General features: G+C 43.7%; 1 protein-coding gene across 3 annotated transcripts in view; it reads left to right on the forward strand.

Annotated features, from left to right (window-relative positions):
- Positions 1-21,416, forward strand: part of FOCAD (focadhesin) — a 200,530-nt gene that overhangs the window by 37,723 nt on the left and 141,391 nt on the right. For all 3 annotated transcript variants that reach the window (XM_048849366.2, XM_048849367.2, XM_048849368.2), the window contains 5 exons: positions 3,723-3,824; positions 8,026-8,230; positions 16,662-16,868; positions 18,226-18,313; positions 19,108-19,310. In XM_048849366.2, coding sequence (XP_048705323.2) covers positions 3,723-3,824; positions 8,026-8,230; positions 16,662-16,868; positions 18,226-18,313; positions 19,108-19,310 — 805 coding nt within the window. The remainder of the gene's footprint in view (positions 1-3,722; positions 3,825-8,025; positions 8,231-16,661; positions 16,869-18,225; positions 18,314-19,107; positions 19,311-21,416) is intronic.

Genomic DNA, 21,416 nt, shown 5'->3' on the forward strand with positions numbered 1-21,416 from the left:
TACTGGGCACAGCATTTTTGTATTCAGGGTCATATTTACAGCATATGGGTATGGTCTCACTAGTTCAATGACAGCCTGAAGGCACCGTCATACTATTTAATCAAACTATGATGTATAATAGAGAAAAGAAATTATACCTTGTTTTTTCAAAGTGCAGAACTCCTGCATATACCATGGGCTGCATTTGGAGCTGGGATTACTCAGCACTGCTGAAAATCAGGCCATAAACATTTCTGTGTAATGTGAAATAATGTAAGAATGTCTGAATTTGTTTATATTTTTAGTGTTTTACAATGAGAGACCATCCCAGGCTTGGGCTCTCCTAACAATATTTATTTAAAAAAAGAATACAGACTCCATCTAATATCCTGGTAAACAGACTCCATCAAATACCCTGACAACAGAAATACAACTTAATTTAAATTTCCTAACAGTGTCTCCATCAGAGTCCACCATGCACTGCTAGCCAGCCTTGCCCGTCACCAGTCTCCTTATGGGCCAGAGAGGAAAGATGGGCCTGCAGCATACCCAGAAGTTTAGAAAAATTTGGGCAATTATGTGGAAAGGGGGTTGGCTAGTGAATTCAGAAGGTATAATGGAACTCCAGCTCAGGCGCCCCCACTGACTATGGCATTATCTCCTGGGCAGAGAGGTGGCCTCTTAGCTTGGTAGGTCTCAGGTTATTTAGTGCTTTATAGCTCAAAACCAGCACTCTAAGATCCACCTAGGAACAATTGGCAGCCAGTGCCGATGTTGGAGCATAGACTTGATGTGCTTGTGAAGAGAAACACTTTAACAAACTGAGGGCAGAATTCTGGACCAGTTGCAAGTTTCCAGAATTAAGATGTAGTCCTATCAAGACTGCTAAGTGTCATGTATTGGATGTGCACTCCCACATTCCCTGCTTCTCATTCATTTCTGCAGCCCTGTTTAAATCTCATGTTTCCAGCAGGACTTTTCCTGCAACTTCCCTTGTTGGTCACTGGGGGGAAATTATGGCACCAGGTGTCAATATTGAGGTCAGGGAGACAGTCCTGTGTTCTTAATGTGCCCCTTGCTGGCAGCAGTGGCACCAGTCTGTCTTGTTTGCAGTCGGTGAGGAGCAGAATGGGGTTTGGATGGGCCTGGTGAGAGCAGGGTGGAAGGAGCAAGGGCAGGCACTGGGAACAGAAACTGGAAAGGGCTGGTTAAGAACAGAAGGGGCAGCAGGTAGTGGTGAGCTGGGGCAGGATTGGGGAGCTGCACTCCACTTCCAACAACTGTCATCATAACAAGCTCCCCGCCACCAAAATTCCGCAGGTGGATTTCATGTTTAGGCTCCCATTCCTTTCCCCTCTCCACAAACAAGCTCCCATGCCACATTTTTTCATACTCCCTCCAATAACGTTTGTCCCCACTGGCTTATCCAGGCTCCCAGTGCTCACCAAAGCTGGTTTTGATTTTGCTTCTGCAGGGTGCAAGGGATAGGCTTCAGTCTCCAATCCCTCCCCCTGTTCACATACCTGTCCACTGCTGAGGGGCACCCTCAGGAGAAATCCATGACTATTTTTCCCTGGTGAGAAATGTGTCACGTGGAGTATCACAAAACTTACCTGTTGTAGATATATCCCAGTGTATTGTAATAGTTTAGTTCTGGTGGCAAAGGTGTTGACTAGAGGGCTGCATCAGAACGAAACAGTTGCAACCTCTTGGCTGTGTAAATGTGGCTTAGTAGCTACAGTAGCAATCCAGACACTTGTAATGAAAGTAGACCTGCCCTGTTCTAAAATATCACCCGTGCACTCATGTTCCTCTCGTGGTGTCCTCCTCAACCACTATATGGCAGTTATCTACCCTGATAGTTGTTTCCATACTCTTGTTTCCTTGTGTGTAGTCCGAGAGAGGGTGCAGGAGAACACATACTGAACATGATATGCAGGCCCCTCCTCTTGCAGCTGGACCCACTTCTCCTTCATGGAGATGAAAGCTGATTTCTCTTTGATTCCTGATTCCAAGCTGGTTTAGTGATGTGTGCTGGCCTTGGACCACAATTAAAATCCCCTTGCTTGGCATTGGGAACACTTCAGCATCCACGAAGCATGTGGAATAAAGAGGAGAGCCTGGAAGTGGGGAAGGATGGTGGTGGTGCATGAATGTCCCACAGGGAACTAAATTTATAAAAGCTAGTAATGGGAGGAGGAGAAAGAAGTGGAGCAGACCAACAACAGAGCCAGTGCAGGGGTGACTCCATGGAGACAGCTGTTCCAGACAGACTGGAGACAGAGTATATGCAACCTGCAGTAGGTGAAGGCACACCTCCAAAAAGCAAACACTTCTGCAAAAGAGCCATTTCAAGGGCTGGCCACCTTTGGGAAGCTTAGGTGGGCTCTGGGTGTTTTGGTTTTTGCTGGGAATGGGTGGCTGTAAAATCATTGGTTTCAGAGTAGCAGCCGTGTTAGTCTGTATTCGCAAAAAGAAAAGGAGTACTTGTGGCACCTTAGAGATAAATTGGTTAGTCTCTAAGGTGCCACAAGTACTCCTTTTCTTTTTGTAAAATCATTTACTCTCCAGCCATCAAAGGCCCTTTGAAAACAGACCCTGTTATGGGCTGGAGAAAAAAGAAAAATATTAATACACTAATAGTCATCCGGTCTGGTAATATGTCAAACAGCAAAAGTGGTGGCAGACTTTAAAGACCAGGTTTGAGAAGCTGCAACTTCTGCTTCAGTGGACCAGCCACTATGGGCAGCTTCTCCCGCTGAAGAGATGTATCTGTAGTTGAAAGACTCCAAAGAGTTGGGTGATGTGCAGATCAGAACTTTTGTCTGGGTACTACTTATAAGCTAATAGGTATAGGTTATGTGCTTTATACCTCCTCTCCTCCTCTTTTTTTTGTTGTCTTTAAATAATTATTCCAAAGATTTTTCCCCTCCTATTTGTGTTAAGTGATTTATGTTTTCTTCTTTAATAATTAGTCTTGTCATCTGTAGCTTATTGAGGTACCTGAAGCATTTCAGAGTATTTTGGGCTAGTATCTTAATTTTGGGGAGGCCTCCCCTTAATTGGGGAGAGGTTTAATACCCCCCATACATTGTGAGCTCCTTTGTTTTACTTGGTAATAAAATATGTTTTAATATTCTGCAGTATGTGTGACGCTTATTGTTGAGCAGATAATGGCTCCTTTTATGGGTTAATCAGTTGATGCACTTCTTGTATCCAAGTCCATTGCTTTAGACAGTGTTTAAGAATCCCTTAAGTATGAAAGGTGCTCTATGACAATAAAGACGAAGCATTTAAAATATGAGATCCTAAAGACAAGATTGTGGAGGGAGACTTTCAAAGACACAAAGGGCAGTTCGGCATCCAACTCCCACTGAACAGCAATGAGTGTTAGGCACCTAACATACCTGTGTGTTTCTGAAAATCTCCCCATCTGTCTGTATTTAAATAAATTACGTGGTTTTTAGGCACCTATTTATGGGCATATTAATTTAACTATAAGCACTCTGTGGAAAAAGTCTTTGCCTAAATCTGTATCTAAAAACAGTTCATTTGAATATTGTTTCCAGGGGATCCCAAAAATTATACTAGTTCGATGTATAGCATCTTGATGAAACTCGTGAAGGAAGTTGGTAAAGGCAGGGGTTAAATTTTGTACATCTACAGCTGTTATCTTGAAGATAGTTACCTCACATGTTTGCCTCCTGCATTACAGATCCAAACACGATTTCTCTGTGTTTCAGGTATCCTCCTCATCCACTGATCACTGTACTTGAAAACAGACCTGATTGCTGGCCAGTTCTCTTGCAGCAGATAACAGTATTTTTCCAGCAATGTCCAGAGAGGTAAAAAACAAATACAGTTCAATTGTTTGTTTATATCTGTAGAACACGTACTAATTCCACAAAGAAGTGCTTGCTGAAGTTACAGGGTAAAGTACGTGGTTGTATGTTTTTAAAAAAGATCAGCAAAACCCTCTTAGGGTATGTTTAAACAGCAAAGAAAATCCCTATGGGGTGGAGGGTTCCCAGAGCCCAGGCTCCAGCCCGAGGCTGGAATTTTACACAGCAATGAAACAGCCCCGCGAGCCTGAGCTGGCTGGCATGGGCCAGCTGCAGGTTTTTCTTTGCTGTGTAGACATACTCTTACATTTCTTCGAATAATACATACTGTCAGTTAGAGCTGGTTGAAAAAATGGTTATTTTTTAGCCAAAAATTGTATTTCAAAGTTTTTTTGTTTCCGAGTGTTGGAAAATTTCTAAATATCTAAAATTGCTAAAGTTCTTAATCAAAATAGTTATTGTAAAAGTTATTCAAAATGCTGTGGAAATGGTATCTGAATTTTTGATAACAATTTTGATGTTTTAGATGATGCCTTTGATTTGAAAAAGTCACTAATTTTTCATTAAAAATGTAGTTTCTGAAAAAAGGTCATTGTTGGATGAAAACTTTGAATTCAAAAATTTAATTCTCTTTTGTTATAGACCATGTAGTTATGAAACCAAATATTAAATATAACTTTGGAAGATTGTCACAGAAATGGTCTAGCCCAGGCAGAAAATCCACTACAGTGAGGATGTTAATGGAAACACTAACCGTTCACTAAACCAACCAAAAAATTATTTCCCTGTGTTAATTGGCCAGTTGGCTTTTGAATGGATACAAAATTTTGGAGGATTGGGACTGCTTAGTTTGGAAAGGAGACAAGCTGGGACATCAGTTAAACGAAATAGTGAATGATTTAGAGAAGGTAAACCAGAAGTTCCTATGTACCTTTCTCATAACATAAGCACAGGAGGATGTTCAGTTCATTCACATTTAAATCTGATCATAGCAATTATGTTTTTGTTTTACACAACACATAATAAATCTGTGGAACTTGCTGTCCATGACATTGTCATTGAGGCCAAGAGCTCAGGCAGACTTAGAAAAAGAGTAGCTATTTACATGGGCAATGAGAAAATCCTCTATGTTAAATACCTAAGTAAAAAGTCGGAGTATTAACCCTTAAGCCACCTGCCCAATAATGAGGCATGAATACATATGGGCAGGTTACTCTGTTATTGTCCACGGTGGGTTTCAGGTACTTTCCTTTGAGGCGTCTGGTACTGTTGCTGTTAGACAGGATACTGGAATAGATGGACAGTTGGTGTGTTCTGGTGTGGCAATTCATGTGTTTCTAGGAGTTTTCTGCTTTCTTCAGTGTTGATATTTTTCTTACTACAACTCTGTTCTTTTGGGAAAGACTATGCTGAACAGAAGGCCATTTAAAAGTCAACATTTGCAAAGCATTACCACAGAAGTATCAGAGGTGCCTGCTAATATGTGGCTGGGGAAACTGTGTTAATCTCAAATGTCACTGTGTGATAACTTGGCAATTGCTGACATTTTAATGGCTAAAGCTGTATAACAGCACAGTCTGTCCAATGACAAGGTCCATGAATATCTTTTATACAACATGACTTCATTGCAAGTAAAATGGGAGCTTTTCTTCTGGGATTGTGCAGCAACCTAGTACCATAGCTACAAGCCATTTTTCCTGTTAAGTTTAAATGATAGCGATTTTAAATGGTGGCTTTTGAAGATGCTTGTTTTTTTATTTAAAAAATTGAATTGCAAAGCCGCCGCCTTTATAAAAATTGTCTGTTTAAAAAAACAGACCCATACCATTTACGTATACATGAAGAGCTAAAAGGTCACTGTCAAATAGAAATCTAATCTTGAGAAATGAGTTTAAAGCACTATCAAGTATTATACCAGCCCCTGCGCTACTGATCATTTTTTGTAGTTTTACAAAACATATTTCCCTATATTTTTAAAAATGTCTTTTCTCTGTTGTTTTGTGAAAGACTCACAAACAGGGGAACTGACTGTAGTAATACAGTGAAATTAACTACATATATAGTGCTCTGTTTCATAAAGTAGACAACTGGGGTAAGAGAAATATTTTTCAATATAAATATTTTTCTCTTTATTCTCTTTATGAATTTAGGTGTTACTTGTAATGATAGAAGTTAAGGAATCTTCAAACAGAAGTTTGAGTTTTAAGTTGATGTCAAATTAAAAAAGGTAGATTCATTTTAAAACAAAATATTAGAAAGACAGATCCTCCAGTCACTTTACAATTCTGGAATTCACTATTCATAAAGAATTCTGTCATAAGTGGATGTGATATAATCTGTTGTTGAATGGGCAGCAGAAAAAGTGTGAAACCTTGACCTTATTGAAGTCTATGGCAAAACTCCCATTGACTTCAGTGGGACCAGGATTTCACTCTTAAGGTATAAGGCCTGTCTGTTTCCTTAAGCGTGATCCTGCATACACTTACTGAAGTCAGCAGGACTAGTCACATACATAAAGTTGAGTAGATGAATAAGAGTTTGCAGAATCAGGGTCTTAGTGTTTTGTTTTAGTTGTTTTTTTTTCCCCCTCTCAGGGGATGACCTGATGGTGATGTGGGTGTGACTGGAGGAGATAGTATGGCTGTTTGGGAATTGTTATTGATCTATTAAAATGTTAACGACCGTTGTTATTCAAGGAGCTCAGAAAACAGGGAGGCATTGTGAAAATTTGACATTACGTTTTTCTGTTTTTCATGGGAAAGTTTTTATTTGAAATTTTCTGAACTACTGTAATAACACCTAGAGCTGGAGCTAGAGATTTATAATGAGTTAAAATAAAAAAATTTGTTTCTTGCAGATAACTACAGAAGATTTTAAAATGTATTTCATTTTTGGTCTAATCCCACAATCTTTACTGAGGCAAAACTCTCACTGAAGTCAATGAGTAATGCCTGAGTAATGAATGTGTTCTGTCACGAATACATGCATTTTCCAGTACTGAAATCATAATAGAGTATTTTAAAATGTATGCAGAAGGGGAAAGCCACAGATAGCTTTTCATAACCTCTCAGGGAGTTGAGTCCTGATTCAAATTACTTGGAAGTCAGTGGAGAAATTCTGATTAACTTCAGTAGGGTTTAGATTGAATGCATAATTATTATGGCCCTGATCCTCCCACTGAAATCAATGATAAAATTTGCAGCGACATTGGAGGGTGCCAGAAAAACTTTATTTTATATGGTATTTAGTATATATTTAGGTGTATAGTAGGTATTTTGTGTGATGAATGGGAATATGAAGCGACAACTGGTTAATTTTTTTTTTAAAATAGCTGCATTCTTTGGAAGAACCCACTTATCCTGTTGTTCTTCCTGCCACTTTTTATCCAAAGGCTTTTATAGCATAAAATCCTAGATCTAGAATATAGTGATCCAGATGTATTACTGATTTTTTAAAGACATGAATGGGAGAAGATGAAAGGTTTCTGGAGGTACTTAATTATTTAACAATATCTGGGCATTGTAACCAGTATTGTGATTCCCAGTTTTGAGACCATGAGTCATAAATGGATCAACAATTGGATATTTTTTTAAAATGTGTAGTTGTGAGTTTCTAGCAAAGTGAATCCAATAAAACAGTACAGTGATACACTCTTTGCCCGGCAGCAACCCTTGTTGAAGCAGTACTTTGTTTTGATCACTGTTGGTGTGGTAACTTTCAAACAATAAGTTATTTTGTGTTTGATTTATAGTGATGAACAGTCAGATTTTATAATTGTATTTCTGAACAACATTATCCAGATACCACATAATTTGGTACAACAATATCTATGATGACATTTAGCACAGAAAACAGCTTTCTAAATTGTTGAGGAAAAAAATCAAATATAAAATGCCATTGCAATATCTAAGAGTATAAAGTGAGGTGTTATTCATGCAGCAGTACAGAGTAAGTATATTGGCAATGCACTTTAATTGCACCTTTACTATACAAGAGCTCATTATATTGTTCTGTGCCAGTAAATCAAATTGTTACTGCTTATTGTGAGATTTAGCAATGACTGTCATGGTGTCTTCTCATAATTAGTATACATCCTGCACAATGTTGATACCTATAGAGGCTGTGAATGTTATGTTGTTTGGGTTTCACTGTTCGCTGACTTTTACTAGTAAGTGGTCTCAGAAAACTTATTTTTGAAATGCAGGGCACAGAGTTCATGCGTCTGTATAATGACCCCATTTTTAAGATACCTGTATTGTGAACCGTCCCAATTGGGGGAGAATGCGGAACTGCGAATGGGTCTACTTAAAATCTTACTTCAGCCACATGGTCCTGAGAACAAAGAGGCACCTTCTACACTAGAACACCTTATTCTTCAGCTGCTTTGTGACTTGATTCCACATTTTCAGGTAAAAGTTAATTTAGTGCTTGGCGCTGCCTTCTGCAAATAAACTTAGTTAAAGCAGCTTTGTTATTGTATTACTCTTTTGTGTGTTCACATGCAGTGCTGCATTCCAACTCCCACAAACTAGATTTGATCAGCAGCTTGGAAATCCAGAACTGATAAGTCTGGTTTTCTTGGGGAAGGTAATATAATTTTTTTAAGAGATCAAATCTGACCATGCAAGGTCTAACTGGAAACAAGCGTTGTGTGTGATAGTAACTAATGATGCTGATGGCCTTATATACAGTTTAAGCTGGGAGAGCAGCATGTGAGAGACAGAATGTTATTGTCCTGAACCAATCACAATCTGCTGTTCTTCTTCGAGTGTTTGCTCATGTCGATTCCATCTAGGTGTGCACGCATCCACGTGCACGTCCGTCAGAGATATTTGCCTTAGCGGTACCCGTAGGGCTGGCTGTCGCATCCTCTGGAGTGCCACGCTCATTCGGCGGTATATCAGGCACCACCGGCCCTGTGTCCTCTCAGTTCCTTCTTACCGCCTGTGGTGGTCGGTCGGAGTGCCTTTATTGCTTAGCAAGCACTAGCAGTTTCTACCATTCTGAACTTCACGCCTTAGAGCCATTGTACATAGTTTGCATTTGATAGTTAAGTGTTAGTTAGCAGTTAGAGTCCAAGTGGGACTTTGCCCCAGGCAGAGCATGCCCTGGTCTCCCAGGTTTAAGCCCTGCTCAGACTGCAGCAGGCCTATGCCTGCGAGTGACCCCAATGGCAGCTGCCTTAAGTTCTTCGGGGAGTCACGTGTTAAGGAGTGGTGCTGGATCTGCAAAAACTTTCAGCCCTGCACCCAAAAGGAGCAGGATGTCGGTCTCAGGGCTATCCTAATGGAGTCCGCCCTCTGCCCGGCTTCTAAGCCGTCCAGACAGGTTGCACCGAGTGCCTCAGCCTCCATGCACAGTGCTTCACTGGCACCAAGCTCCTCCTGGCATTGTTCGCTGTGGCTGAAGAAGAAGCCAAGAAGTGCTCCCTGGCACTGAACAAGAAGGCCCAGGGGTCATTTGGCAAGGGACCTGGGCCTGCCAGTCAGGCTACTCCGGGGCCACGTGATCATGCCTCCCCAGCTGGGGCTCCGAGCCCTCTTAAAGATCCGCCACCGACTCCTGGGAGCAGTATGGGACCCACACTCCTGCCTGCACCTTCATCGTCCCAGGCTCCCCAGGCACAGAGAGAGCACAGGTCTCCACCTGCTCCGATGAAGACCCCGGTGCTGCAGAACCCGGCTAAGGTTTCCCACGAGGGCAAGCCCCCCCTTAAAACCCCTCAGGAGCAGGAGAACAGTGCTCGTTGCCGGACAGAAGATGTTGATCTTCTCCGCTGTGTCTGGAATCCAGGGGCAGATCCCAATCGCATTGTTGATTGCCCAGGCAAACTTCCAGATCCCCTCGGCGCTACTCACCGGCACGGGGTTGATGCTCCCCTTACTATTCCTGGCACTGCTCACTCTCTTGATGATCATCCTCTAGGCATCAGGCCCGATCACCAACACAGTGGGAAAGTTCCCCGTCCTGGTACTGGTCTCTGCAGCACGGGTCTCCCCAGCACCGGAACCGCTCTCCACGGTACAGTTATTGTTCAGTTACACCTGTGCAATGGTCGTTGGTAGCCACGACCCACAGTAAACAAACACAGGCATTGTCGGATCCTCCCTGGTCTTCAGAAGGTGGTTCCTCTGGTACGGAGGGCCAGTTCAGCCCATCGTCAAGGTCTCATCGGTGTGATTGGGCACTGGAGCCCACTCCCTTGTCTCCGGCACCAGAATGGCAACACGGCCAGTGGCCAGCGCAGTGGCCTTATTGAAGCGCATGAGGCATACTGGTTGTGACGATGCCTCCTTTGCAGCACTCCTTGGTGGCTGCGGTGGAGCATTGGTTGGTGGCCCCACTGGCACTGGGCCCGGTACTGAAAGCCGGGGTGGAGGAACCTGTGCCCACCCCAAAGCCACCTTCTATGACGGTGGTTGAGACCTCAGCAGTCCCACCGGCAGTCCAGTCTTCCTTGTCATCCCCAGACAAGGCAGTCTTGGGACCTTCCAGAGCTAGCCCGCTGGATGACTTTAGGGAACATCAAGCCCTTCTCCGGCATATGGCCGAGAACTTGGGGCTCGAGGTATAGGAAATGGCAGAGCAGGAGGACGCTCTCTTCAACGTCCTCTCGGCCTTCACGCCCACCAGGGTTGCCTTGCCTGTACATGATCCTCGAGATAGCCACGGCCTTGTGGCAGACTCCGCCCTCTTCATTCCGCTCACCTCAAAACGGGCTGAGAAAAAGTGCTTTGTGCAGGCCAAAGGTTTTGAATACCTTTATACCCACCCACCCTGAGGTTCTCTGGTTGTATCTGCCACCAATGAAAAAGACAAACAGGTCCCCACCTCCTCGACTCCCAAAAACAAAGAGGCTAAGAAACTATTTATTTATTCAACCGCCAGCCTGCAATTTTGGGTGGCGAACCATCAGGCCCTGCTGGGCTGGTACAGTTTTAATCTCTAGGACGGCTGCAGAAAGTCCCAGGAATCCGTCCCTCTGAGACTGGCCCAAGAGTTTGGCACTGTGGTGGAGGAGGGTACTGCGGCAGCCAGATGTTCTCTGCAGATGGCATAGGATGCGTCAGACTCGGTAGCAAGGGTGGTTACATCGGCGGTGGTCATGCAAAGCAGCTCCTGGCTCCAGACAGCAAGCCTCTCCGAGGAGATGCAGGCCTCGATCCAGGACCTCCCCTTTGATGGAGTTGGTCTGTTCTCGGATCTGACGGATGCCAGGCTGCATGGGTTGAAGGACACGAGGGCTACCCTTCGCTCGTTGGGCATGCACACGCCACAATCAGCCAGAAAGCCCTTCCGACCACTGCCACTGCCAAGACCCTGCCAGCCTCGTCCGGGATCTATGAGAAGAGATGCTAATTTTGGTCATCATCACCCTTCTTCCTTACGTTTACCAGCCCAGCCTGGGGCCGCCAAGCACCCAGGGGGCCAGAAGCGATGCCCCACTCAGTTGACCGGATCCTACCCACCTTTTCCTCAGCCGCCTCTCTCCCTACCGCTTGGCCTGGTTGCGGGTTATGTCGGACCGCTGGGTCCTGGACCTAGTGACTTGGAATTATACCCTGCAGTTCTTGGGCACCCCTCCTTCCTGCCCCCACACCTTCATTCCCTCATTTCCCTATCCCTCTTCAGGGACCCTTCTCAAGAGCAATCGTTCAAGAGGTCAAGAAGCTCCTGGGCTTGGGGGCTGTGGAGGATGTTCCTTGGGACATGGAAGAAAAAGGATTCTACTCCCGCTACTTCCTAATCCCGAAGGCCAAAGGGGGCCTCAGAGCCATCCTGGACCTGCGTGGCCTCAACAAGTCTCTCAAGAAGTTGAAGTTCCTCATGGTCTCCCTGGCCTCCATCATTCCTTCCCTGGATCCGGGGGATTGGTACACCACTCTCAACTTAAAGGACACTTACTTTCATGTCTCCATACTGCCGGGCCACATGCGTTTCCTGTGTTTCATAGTGGCTGGGCATCACTTCCAATTCACGGCGCTACCCTTTGGCCTGTCCTCGGCCACCAGGGTCTTCACAAAATGTGTGGCGCTGGTCGCGGTTTACCTGAGATGTCGGAGGGTCCCGATCTTCCCATATCTCGATGACTGGCTCAAAAAGGGCAGGTCTCGGGAGCAGGTGCAACATAGACTCAATCTGGTGCGGTCCATCTGTCCAACGAGCTGGACATATTAACACCAGTCCAATGTATAGAGTTTAACGGAGCATTTCTCAACTCCATGCGAGGTGGGGCCTTCCTTCCAAAAGTGCGCTTCCAGGCCATGTCAGACTTGATTGCTCACATAAAGAGCCATCCGCTCACCACAACCCATGCGTGCCTTTGACTAATGGACCATATGGCCACGTGCACGTACGCGATCATCCATGCCTGACTTCATCTACGGCCTCTGCAGGCGTGGCTTGTCCTGGTCTATATCCCCACCAGGCACGCCCTAGCCCGAGTGGTCATGGTGCTGAGCTACATCCTCTTGGACTGGTGGCTGGATCCCGAGTCAGTGCTCCAGGGGGTTCCCTTTGTGACCCCATCTCCGTCACTTACCCTGGTCTCAGATGTGTCGGACCTGGGCTGGGGAGCCCATCTGGGCGAGCTCAACACCCAGGTTCACCGGCTACCCAGTGATCTGGCTCTTCATATGAACGTCATGGAGCTCAGAGCAGATTTCCTGGCCTACCAGGCGTTCTTGCCCCACTTGGCAGGAAGGTTCAAGTCCTGAGGGACAGTACAGCCGTGATGTATTACATGAACAGGCAGGGTGATGCTAGGTTTTTGGTCCTTTGTCGGGAGACGCTCAGCCTCTGGGACTTTTGTGTGTAGCATGCCATTTATCTGGTGGCCGCCCACCTGCCTAGAACTAGGAACTTCCTGGCAGATCACCTCAGCAGGACCTTCTTGTATCACCACGAATGGTCGCTTCCTCCGGCGGTGGTCTGCTTGATCTTTCGCAGGTGGGGGACTCCCAGGGTGGACCTATTTACGTCCAGGCATAACAGAAAGTGTCACCTGTTCTGTTGTCTGTGGGGCAGGGACAAGGGTTCCCTGTTGGATGCCTTCCTGATTCTGTGGTCGGGAGCGCTGATGTACGCCTTCTCGCCCGTACCATTGATCCACAAGGTATTGCTGAAGGTGAAACAAGACAGAACGTCTGTTATCCTCATAGCCCCAGCGTGGCCTTGTCAACACTGGTTCGCCATGCTGCTGAGTCTCTCAGCAGCCACCCCATTGCAGCTACCTCTTTGGCCAGATCTGCTGTCCCAGAACCATGGCAACCTGCTGCACCTGAACTTGGCACCGTTGCACTTGACGGCTTGGCTGCTGCATGGCTAAGTATGAATGAACAGGAGTGTTCCACTGGTGTCCAACAGGTTTTGCTGGGCAGCAGAAAACCATCCACCACGGCTACCTATGTGGCAAAGTGGAAGCGGTTCACATGTTGGGCCTCGGACCGACACATTCGTGTGGAAGAGGCCCAGCTGCAGGACATCTGGGACTATTTATTGCACCTTAAGCTTCAGGATCTGTCGCCATCTTTGATCAAGGTACACCTAGAGACCATTTCGGCATTCCACCCTTGGTTTCAAGGCCACTTGGTCTTCTCCCATCCCATGATAGCGCACTTCTTAAAAGGTCTAGCGTGCCTTTACCCGCATGTCTGGGACCTGGTCCTCTCTTGGGACCTGAATCTTGTGCTGTCGAGGCTCACGGGTCCTCCCTTGGAACCCTTCCAGCCACCAGTCCAAGAGGATGTAGCTTCCTGCTGCCTTTCTCCTGGAAGGTCTCCTTCTTGGTCGCTATAACTTCAACCTGTGGAGTGTCCGAGATCAGGACGCTAACGTTGGAACCACCCAATATGGTCTTCAATAAGGACAAGTATAGCTGCATCTGCACCCTACCTTTCTGCCCAAGGTCATCTCCCAGTTCCACACTGGTCAAGACATTTACTTACCAGTCCTTTATCCAAAGCCTGCTGTCACTGACAGGATGAAAGGTTGCCCAGTGTCAGCCCAGAGAATCTCATCTTGGATCACGGCCTATATCTGATTTTGCTATGAGCTGGCAAAGGTGTCCCCACCGGCGATCGTGACAGCTCATTAAACTAGGATGCAGGCATTATCATCAGCCTTCCTGGCGCAGGTGCTGATCCAAGAGATCTGTCGGGCCACGACCTGGTCGTCCGTCTACACTTTCGCGTCTCACTATGCAGTGACTCAGCAGGGTCAAGATGATGCTGGCTTTGGCAGAGCAGTGCTGCAAGCTGCAAGACTGTGAACTCCGAGCCCACCTCCATTGATTCTGCTTGTGAGTCACCTAGAATGGAATAGACAGGAGCAAGTATTCGAAGAAGAAAAAATGGTTACCTACCTTTCGTAACTGTTATTCTTCGAGATGTGTTGCTCATGATCATTCCATTTCCCGCCCTCCTGCCCCTCCGTAGGAGTTGTCAGCAAGAAGGAACAGAGAGGGTGTAGGGCCGGCGGTGCTTGATATTCCAAGGCATGAGTGCAGTACTCCACGGGGCGCCACAGCCGGCCCTACTGGTACCGCTAAGGCAGAAATCTCAGACGGCTGCGCACGTGGGCACGCATATATCTAGAGTGTAATGAACATGGGCAAAACATCTTGAAGAATAACAGTTATGAAAGGTAGGTAACCGTTTTTTACAGCCAGTTCTTAACATCACAAACTGTCTTGAGAAAACTCGTAACACTTGAAATTGGATGGGTTGGTTTTAAAGTGTGAAATGGGGTATACAAAGTTCTTGTGTTTTAATAAGAACACAAATTCTCCCCTTACGTGAGTAAGTGTGACATTCTCTGAAGCCAGTGGGACTGTGTACTGGAAGGCACAACTGTACTCTGTGTAGGCTGGGATTGTCAGAGGGGCCTACCTCTCACTGAAATTCAGTGCAAAGTAGGGTGCCTAATTGTCTTGGGCCTCTTTCAAAATCTCAGCCATAGCTCATTGAGGAGAAGAGGGGAAGAATGGTCCAGTGTTTAGGTTGCAAGCCTGAGACTCAGGCGATGCGGGAGGGACTTCCCTGCTTCATCACAGACTTCCTGGGAGAGCTTTGGCAACTCCCTTAGGTCTGGTCTGTGCTTCATGGTTAGGTCAACGTAAGCTGCCTTGCATCGACCTAGCTGTGGAAGTGTTTTCTCGTAAATTTGGATCCCACCCATGTAAGTGCCTCTCTGTGCCTACGTAGTAGCACCCCCTCCCCGAGTGGTGTAGAGTCACTGTCAATATAATTGGATTGACACTGTGTCAGTGTAGACACTGCATTGTTTATGTTGACTGTTACCGGTTTTCAGGAGCCATCCCATAATCCCCAGACTGACAATACAATTGATACAAGTGCTCCTCGTGAGGACACGCACCACTAACACAAGGAGCCAAGTGTGTACACACAATAATTTAATAACTGTGGTGACTGTATGATGACATAAATAATTTTGTAGTGTAGACATGGCCGTAGCCTCTTTCTGCCTTAGTTTCCTGTCTGCAAAATGGGAATATTAGGTGTAGTGAAGATAAACACATTAAAGATTGTAGGATGGTAATAGACTTCAAAAGGGACACAGAAAACTTCTCAGAAAAATAGTTATGAACCTGCTTTATTCCCCAAAAACCAAAACACACAACTATAGGAGTAAACTCTGTTTTGCTAGAAATCACTTATATTTTCTTAAATGTATACTAAGCTTAACATTCTCTTCACTGTCCCCTTGTCCACAGTGTGTCTTTCACTGCAGCTAGGAAAATCTTTGGCCCAAGAACTCATAAGCTTGTTTTCATAACCTGTCCTTTCTTCCTTCTACGATCCCCAAGCCCTTTTTATCCTTTCTTTATCTAGCCCCTCGTTTAGTCCTACTACTGTGTATTGCATAAATGCTGAAAGCTTCGTAATCATTTTGTTGTCTTATGGTGGCAACCACTGGTGAAGGGTTCAGCTGGTCACCTGCAGACTTTCCTTTTGATGAATTCAGCAGACACAAGGCTCCTGATTAGAGCAGATGGTTCATTGTTCTTAATCCTTTGCAATAAATGCCAATGTGGGTGAGATCAAAACCTTATTCATAACAGCAGCTCCAGAATTTTGATTAGAACAGCTGGGTTTGGTTGGAATTGGAATTTGCAAGAGCAGAACATCTTTCCTATCTAACACATTAACCTATTGAGAAACCCTGCCATTTGAATCCTCTTCTGCACTGCTTCCAAATATAGAATGACACTTTTGGTCAAGACACTAGAATACAATTTTTTTCTGTAGATAAACTTACTTGGTGCTTCAGGGGAATAAGATACTGACTTGCTACCTCTGGAGACTGAAGTTGGAATCAAGATTAGATAATAAGAAAAGTGATGGGGGGGGGAAAATCTCAATAATAAGAAAATTTCAGCATTAGAAAACCTCTGCACCACTTGTTCTATTTGGCAATCACTAACCCAGAGAAGCTCAGGAACTGAATTGCATGCAGTAGCAAATCAGGAATGAAGGACCCAAAACCAAGGATGTCTGCCTGTTGTCCCTCTTAAGGAAAAGGGCAGTGCTTGTTAATTCTTTAAGTTTCTGTCTGATTTTACTGCTGAGTTTCAAACTGCAGATAGGCTTGTCTGTTTCAAGGCTGATCCTGCCATCAGGCATAGAATGTTTGGGTTGGTAGTTTATCTCTGAATATGTTTTTTGCAAGGTTCTTAGAAAAGTTCGCAATGAAAAAGTTATACAACTCTTAGAGCCAGCTATAGAAATTGAAACTCTTTCACACATCATGTAAGGGAGAAGGAAAATAAATAAAAAAGTGTGTGTGTATGTGTTGTAAGCTATCTCTTTTTCTCGACAGATAAAGGACTTGCCACAAATCACGGAAGCATTGTTCTTTCTAGAAGAATTATTCCGCAGTCTGCTTCGGTACCCTGTTTTTTGGAAAGTCCAGTTATCCCAGCTTTGTCTGCAGATTCTGTGCTTCTGTGAGATTTGTCTGAATGTGACAGGGGAATGTTCATCTACAATTTGCTTAATAGAGCAAAATGTTGAGCTCTTGCAAGAGGTAAGAATTTGGGAGAAGATACAAAAAGCTACATTAAATGGAAAGATTGTTGCCATTTTAAAGGTGGTCTTTCAAAGTGGATCTATATATGCAGTTATTTTTTCTTGCTAAGAATCTTTGTTTAAAATGCTCATCTGTGCTGAAAAAGTCAATCGAAGGTTCTCATTATCCTCCCTGTGAGACCAACACAAAGTTAATAGAAAATTCATAAGCAAATAACATGTCCTGTATTTGCAACAAGCACCATCTTCCAATATATTGAATTTTTACAAGTTAAGAAATCTGAAATGTTTTGATCAGGCTGTAATCCTCAATCAGGGTTTGCAGTTTCAAATCACTGGGACTTGTGCTCCTAAGTTGTATAGGTGTTTTTTAAATCTCAGCCTTCGGTGTCTAAATATAGCCTTAGGAGCCTAATGCATTTTTGAAAAGATTGGGCTATATGTCTAAAACAGTTCACAATAACTTTTAGCGTATTGGAAGTCTAAATAACTTTTCATTATTAATGTTGAAGTAGCTTTATTTTGAAGTGACAAAAGTTTTTTGCTACCTAGAGAAAATCGCTCCACCCTATTAGAAACATGATCTAGGAGCAGAGTTTGACCATTGTAGAGTTCAGATTGCCGCTGTCTGTGAATTTCACTGCTTCAGGCCCAGTATTTTCACAGAAATTTGTATATTATGGATAAAATTGCCAGCACAGGTTTTTAAAAAATGCAGATTACCCAGAAGATCCTACTGACACCAACAGAGGATGCTTAGCACTTTAGACATCCAGGTACTTATTTAGGTCCCTAGAATATGGTTTTAGGAGCCTAATTTTAGGCACCCATTTTTGAAGATTTCTAGGCCTATGTCGAGTACATAGACATTGAACTGTTTTATCTAAACTAATAAGGCTTTTACCATAGTGTTTGCTCATGGTAGATATATGAAGCCTGGGTTTAATTTTGTTGTTATTGTTTCTTCGCTGCAAAACTAAAAAAACAGAAAATTTAAAATTTATGAAGTCCCCATATCTCAACTACTATGTTTTAGTGCTGACTGGTTAGATTCAATGTAGACTGTTGTGTAGGGAGCTGGCCAGTATAGGTTAAACCAAATTATAGAGAAACTAATCAGAATCTTGTGGCTATTTAATAAAAGGCTTGAATTGTATTGGACCTCATGCTTCCAGTTGATTACCTTTTTTGAAAGGTTGCTGCTTTTAAATTGCAAGGTTTGAACAGGTACACTGTGTTCAGTATATACTGTGTGCATAAAAAAGGCATGCAATATTGATATGTTTGTTTATTTCACACCCAATCTGGCTCAAAACTGAAGTCTTCAAACAACACTTTTTTTTCTGCCTCTTCAGGACTTTCCAGTTGAACAGGCCATAATTGGATTAGGTTTACTTCTGCTACAGTCTCCAGCGTGTCAGCAGAAACCTATCTTAAACCTAGGTAAAGTTCTACTTGGAATATCCAGTTTCCAAGATCATGGTTTCCTGTTTGTTTTGTTTCCTTAAATTTAAGACATTTTCTTTTTGTAGTCAGTCTTCTTTGAGGTTAGATGCAGTGATTGGAATGCTCATTGTATTAAGCTGTAATTTTTTGTTGTTAAAAATAAAAGTTTGATCTGGTGGAGCCAAAGGCGAAAACAGATTTTTTTCTCCCCTCCTTTTTCCTGTCATGGATGTTAGCATCTGCTGGCTTGTTCTTCCTTTGTATCGGGGTTTAAATTTTTCTAGCCAGCAGCAGGATAGCCTTAGCACAGGGTGAGCTGTAGCTCACGAAAGCTCATGCTCAAATAAATTGGTTAGTCTCTAAGGTGCCACAAGTACTCCTTTTCTTTTTGTTACTTCTGACAGTTCTTCTCATCTCACATTTGACAATCTTGAGGGCACAGCGTATAGCTTATTTGTTTGGCTGGGCTTTTGACTTATTGGTTTAGTAATAGAGAATAGACTTTTCCTGCTGATACATTAACAAGCAGGGGTTTCTGTTCTATTCCATTTCCGTGTTTATTAATGTAAGGTGCTCAGGTGGCTTGGTATAAAGGGCATGAAATGTAAATTTGGTGATGTGGTCCTTATCAGGAAAGTAGTTTGCACTGTGGCAGTATAATGTATATATATATTGCAACTCTTTTGGGGACTGTTACTGTGCTTGACCAGAGTGTTTGCTAGAAAATATGTATGTCATACTGAAAAGTATAACTCTTTTTTCCACCTAATTTTTTTCTCTTGCTCAAATAGCTTGCAAGCTCCTTTCCTGTACAGAAACTCAGAAAATTCCAGCCACAGCCATCATCTTGGTGATGCCTGTGTTGCAGATCTTATCTTCAACAGCAGTTGAGGACTGCATATCGGAGGAAGATTCTGACCCCACTAGGCAACAGCTGGCTATAAATCTTTTGGAAATGGTACAGCAGGAGGGCATAAAGGATAAAAAGAAATTGGTAAAGGTTTAATTGAGGCTTTTCCCTTCTTTTGGGGCAGATTGGGTTAGGGGGAATATAACAGTTTCTCTGCGTTGTTACATGCAGTAATTTACATTCGAGACTTCTAAAGGTGATGTGTGTGTTTGTGTTCTTTTTAAACTTGACATGGAAACTGTCAACACGTGTATTAAAGATGAGTAAAATGGGAAGTACTGGGAAGGCAGCAAAAACTAATTTTGCTCTTGGGCATCGCTTCTACTTGTATGGTTGTTTTTTTTTTTTTTTACAGCCTTATATCAGCTCATACAGATGTAAAGGTATAAATACATCTTCATCCTGTGCTGTTAGCCAAATAGCAGCGCTCAATAGAACGCAAAACTTTTGCCTCCTTCAGACTCTTGCTTATGGTACTCTTATTCATCCCTTTCCTTGTAACAGTATAGTCTCATCAACCACCATTCTTTTCTTCTCTTTCCACTTTGTTGGGGAAGGGAGGGAGAACAAAGGCAAAGGGGGCATAAAAGTACCACCTATTATGGTGTCAACTGATCATCTTGGAATCTTTTTGTACGTACTTGTTGCTCCCCTCTTATTTACTGATACATGATCTTGAGCCTGAGAACTCTCCCTCCCTCCCACACAGAATCATAGAAATGTAGGTCTGGAAGGGACCTTGAGAAGTTATCAAGTTCAGCCTCCTGCACTGAGACAGGACCAAGTAAACCTAGATCGTCCCTGACAAGTATTTGTCCAGCCTGTTCTTAAAAACTTCCAGTGCTGAGGATTTCCACCATCTCCCTTGGAAACCTATTCCAGTGCTTAGCTACTCTTATAGTTAGAAAGTTTTTCCTGATATTTAACCTAAAGCTCCCTTCCTGTAGATTAAGCCTATTACTTCTTGTCCTACCTTCCGTGGACATTGAGGGCAACTGACCACCATCCTCTTTATAATAGCCCTTAACAGACCTGATTGCTGTTTTCAGGTCCACCCTCAGTATTCTTTTGTCAAGACTAAACATGCCTGTTTCTTTTAACCTTTCCTCATGAGTCAGGTTTTCAAAATCCTTTGTCATTATTGTTGCTCTCCTCTAGACTCCATCCGTATGTTCATAGAATCATAGGGTTAGAAGGGACCACAAAGGTCATCAAGTCTAACCCCCTGCCAAGATGCAGGATTTGTTGTCTAAATCATCCGAGACAGATGACTTATCCAGCCTTCTTTTGAAAATCTCCATCCAAATGTTCTGCGGATAGGTGAGAGCTGCCCGCCACATCCTTAGCACTGTAGAAGTTAGGCTCCATTTGCCTCTTTACAGCTGTTTTCAACTGTTTCTGGAGATTAGTCAGGTTGGTGGTGCATTTGAGACAGCAAAACGTACCATTTCTTCTGGTTTCTGCATCTAATATCCATATATCCTAGAGGATAGCTCCCTAGATATTCCTAGGGGACATGTTTTAAGGACTTGTATCCAAGATTTTCTCCTCAAGGCTCCAGAAACCTTGTTACTGTACTGGCTGATGAGCTATGGAGATGTGTGATAACCTGTAGCTTTTAAAAACCATAAGAATGGCCCTACTGAGTCAGACCAATGGTCCATCTAGCCCAGTATCCTGTCTTCTGACAGTGGCCAGTGCCAGATGCTTCAAAGGAAATGAACAGAACAGGGCAATTATCAAGTAATCCATCCCCCCGCCCCCCCCCCCCCCAATCCCAGCCTCTGGTTTTCAGAGGCTTAGGAACATCCAGAGCAAAGGGTTGCTAATGGCCATTGATAGGTCTATCGTCCATGAACTTGTCCCATTCTTTTTAGAACCCATGTATAGTTCTGGCCTTCACAACATCCCCTGGTAACAGGTTCCACTGGTTGACTGTGTTGTGTGCAGAAGCACTACTTTCTTGTTTGTTTTAAAGTTGCTGCCTGTTAATTTCATTGGATCAACCCTGGTTCTTGTGTTATGTCAAGGGGTAAATAACACTTACTTTCTCCACACTATTCATGATTTTATAGTCCTCTATCATATTCCCCCCTAGTCATCTCTTTTGTAAGCTGAACAGTCCAGTCTTTTTAATCTCTCCTCATATGGAAGCTAATCATTTTTGTTGCCCTTCTCTGTACCTTTTCC

This window comes from Caretta caretta, chromosome 5, assembly GCF_965140235.1.
Source record: "Caretta caretta isolate rCarCar2 chromosome 5, rCarCar1.hap1, whole genome shotgun sequence".
Lineage (NCBI taxonomy): Eukaryota > Metazoa > Chordata > Testudines > Cheloniidae > Caretta > Caretta caretta.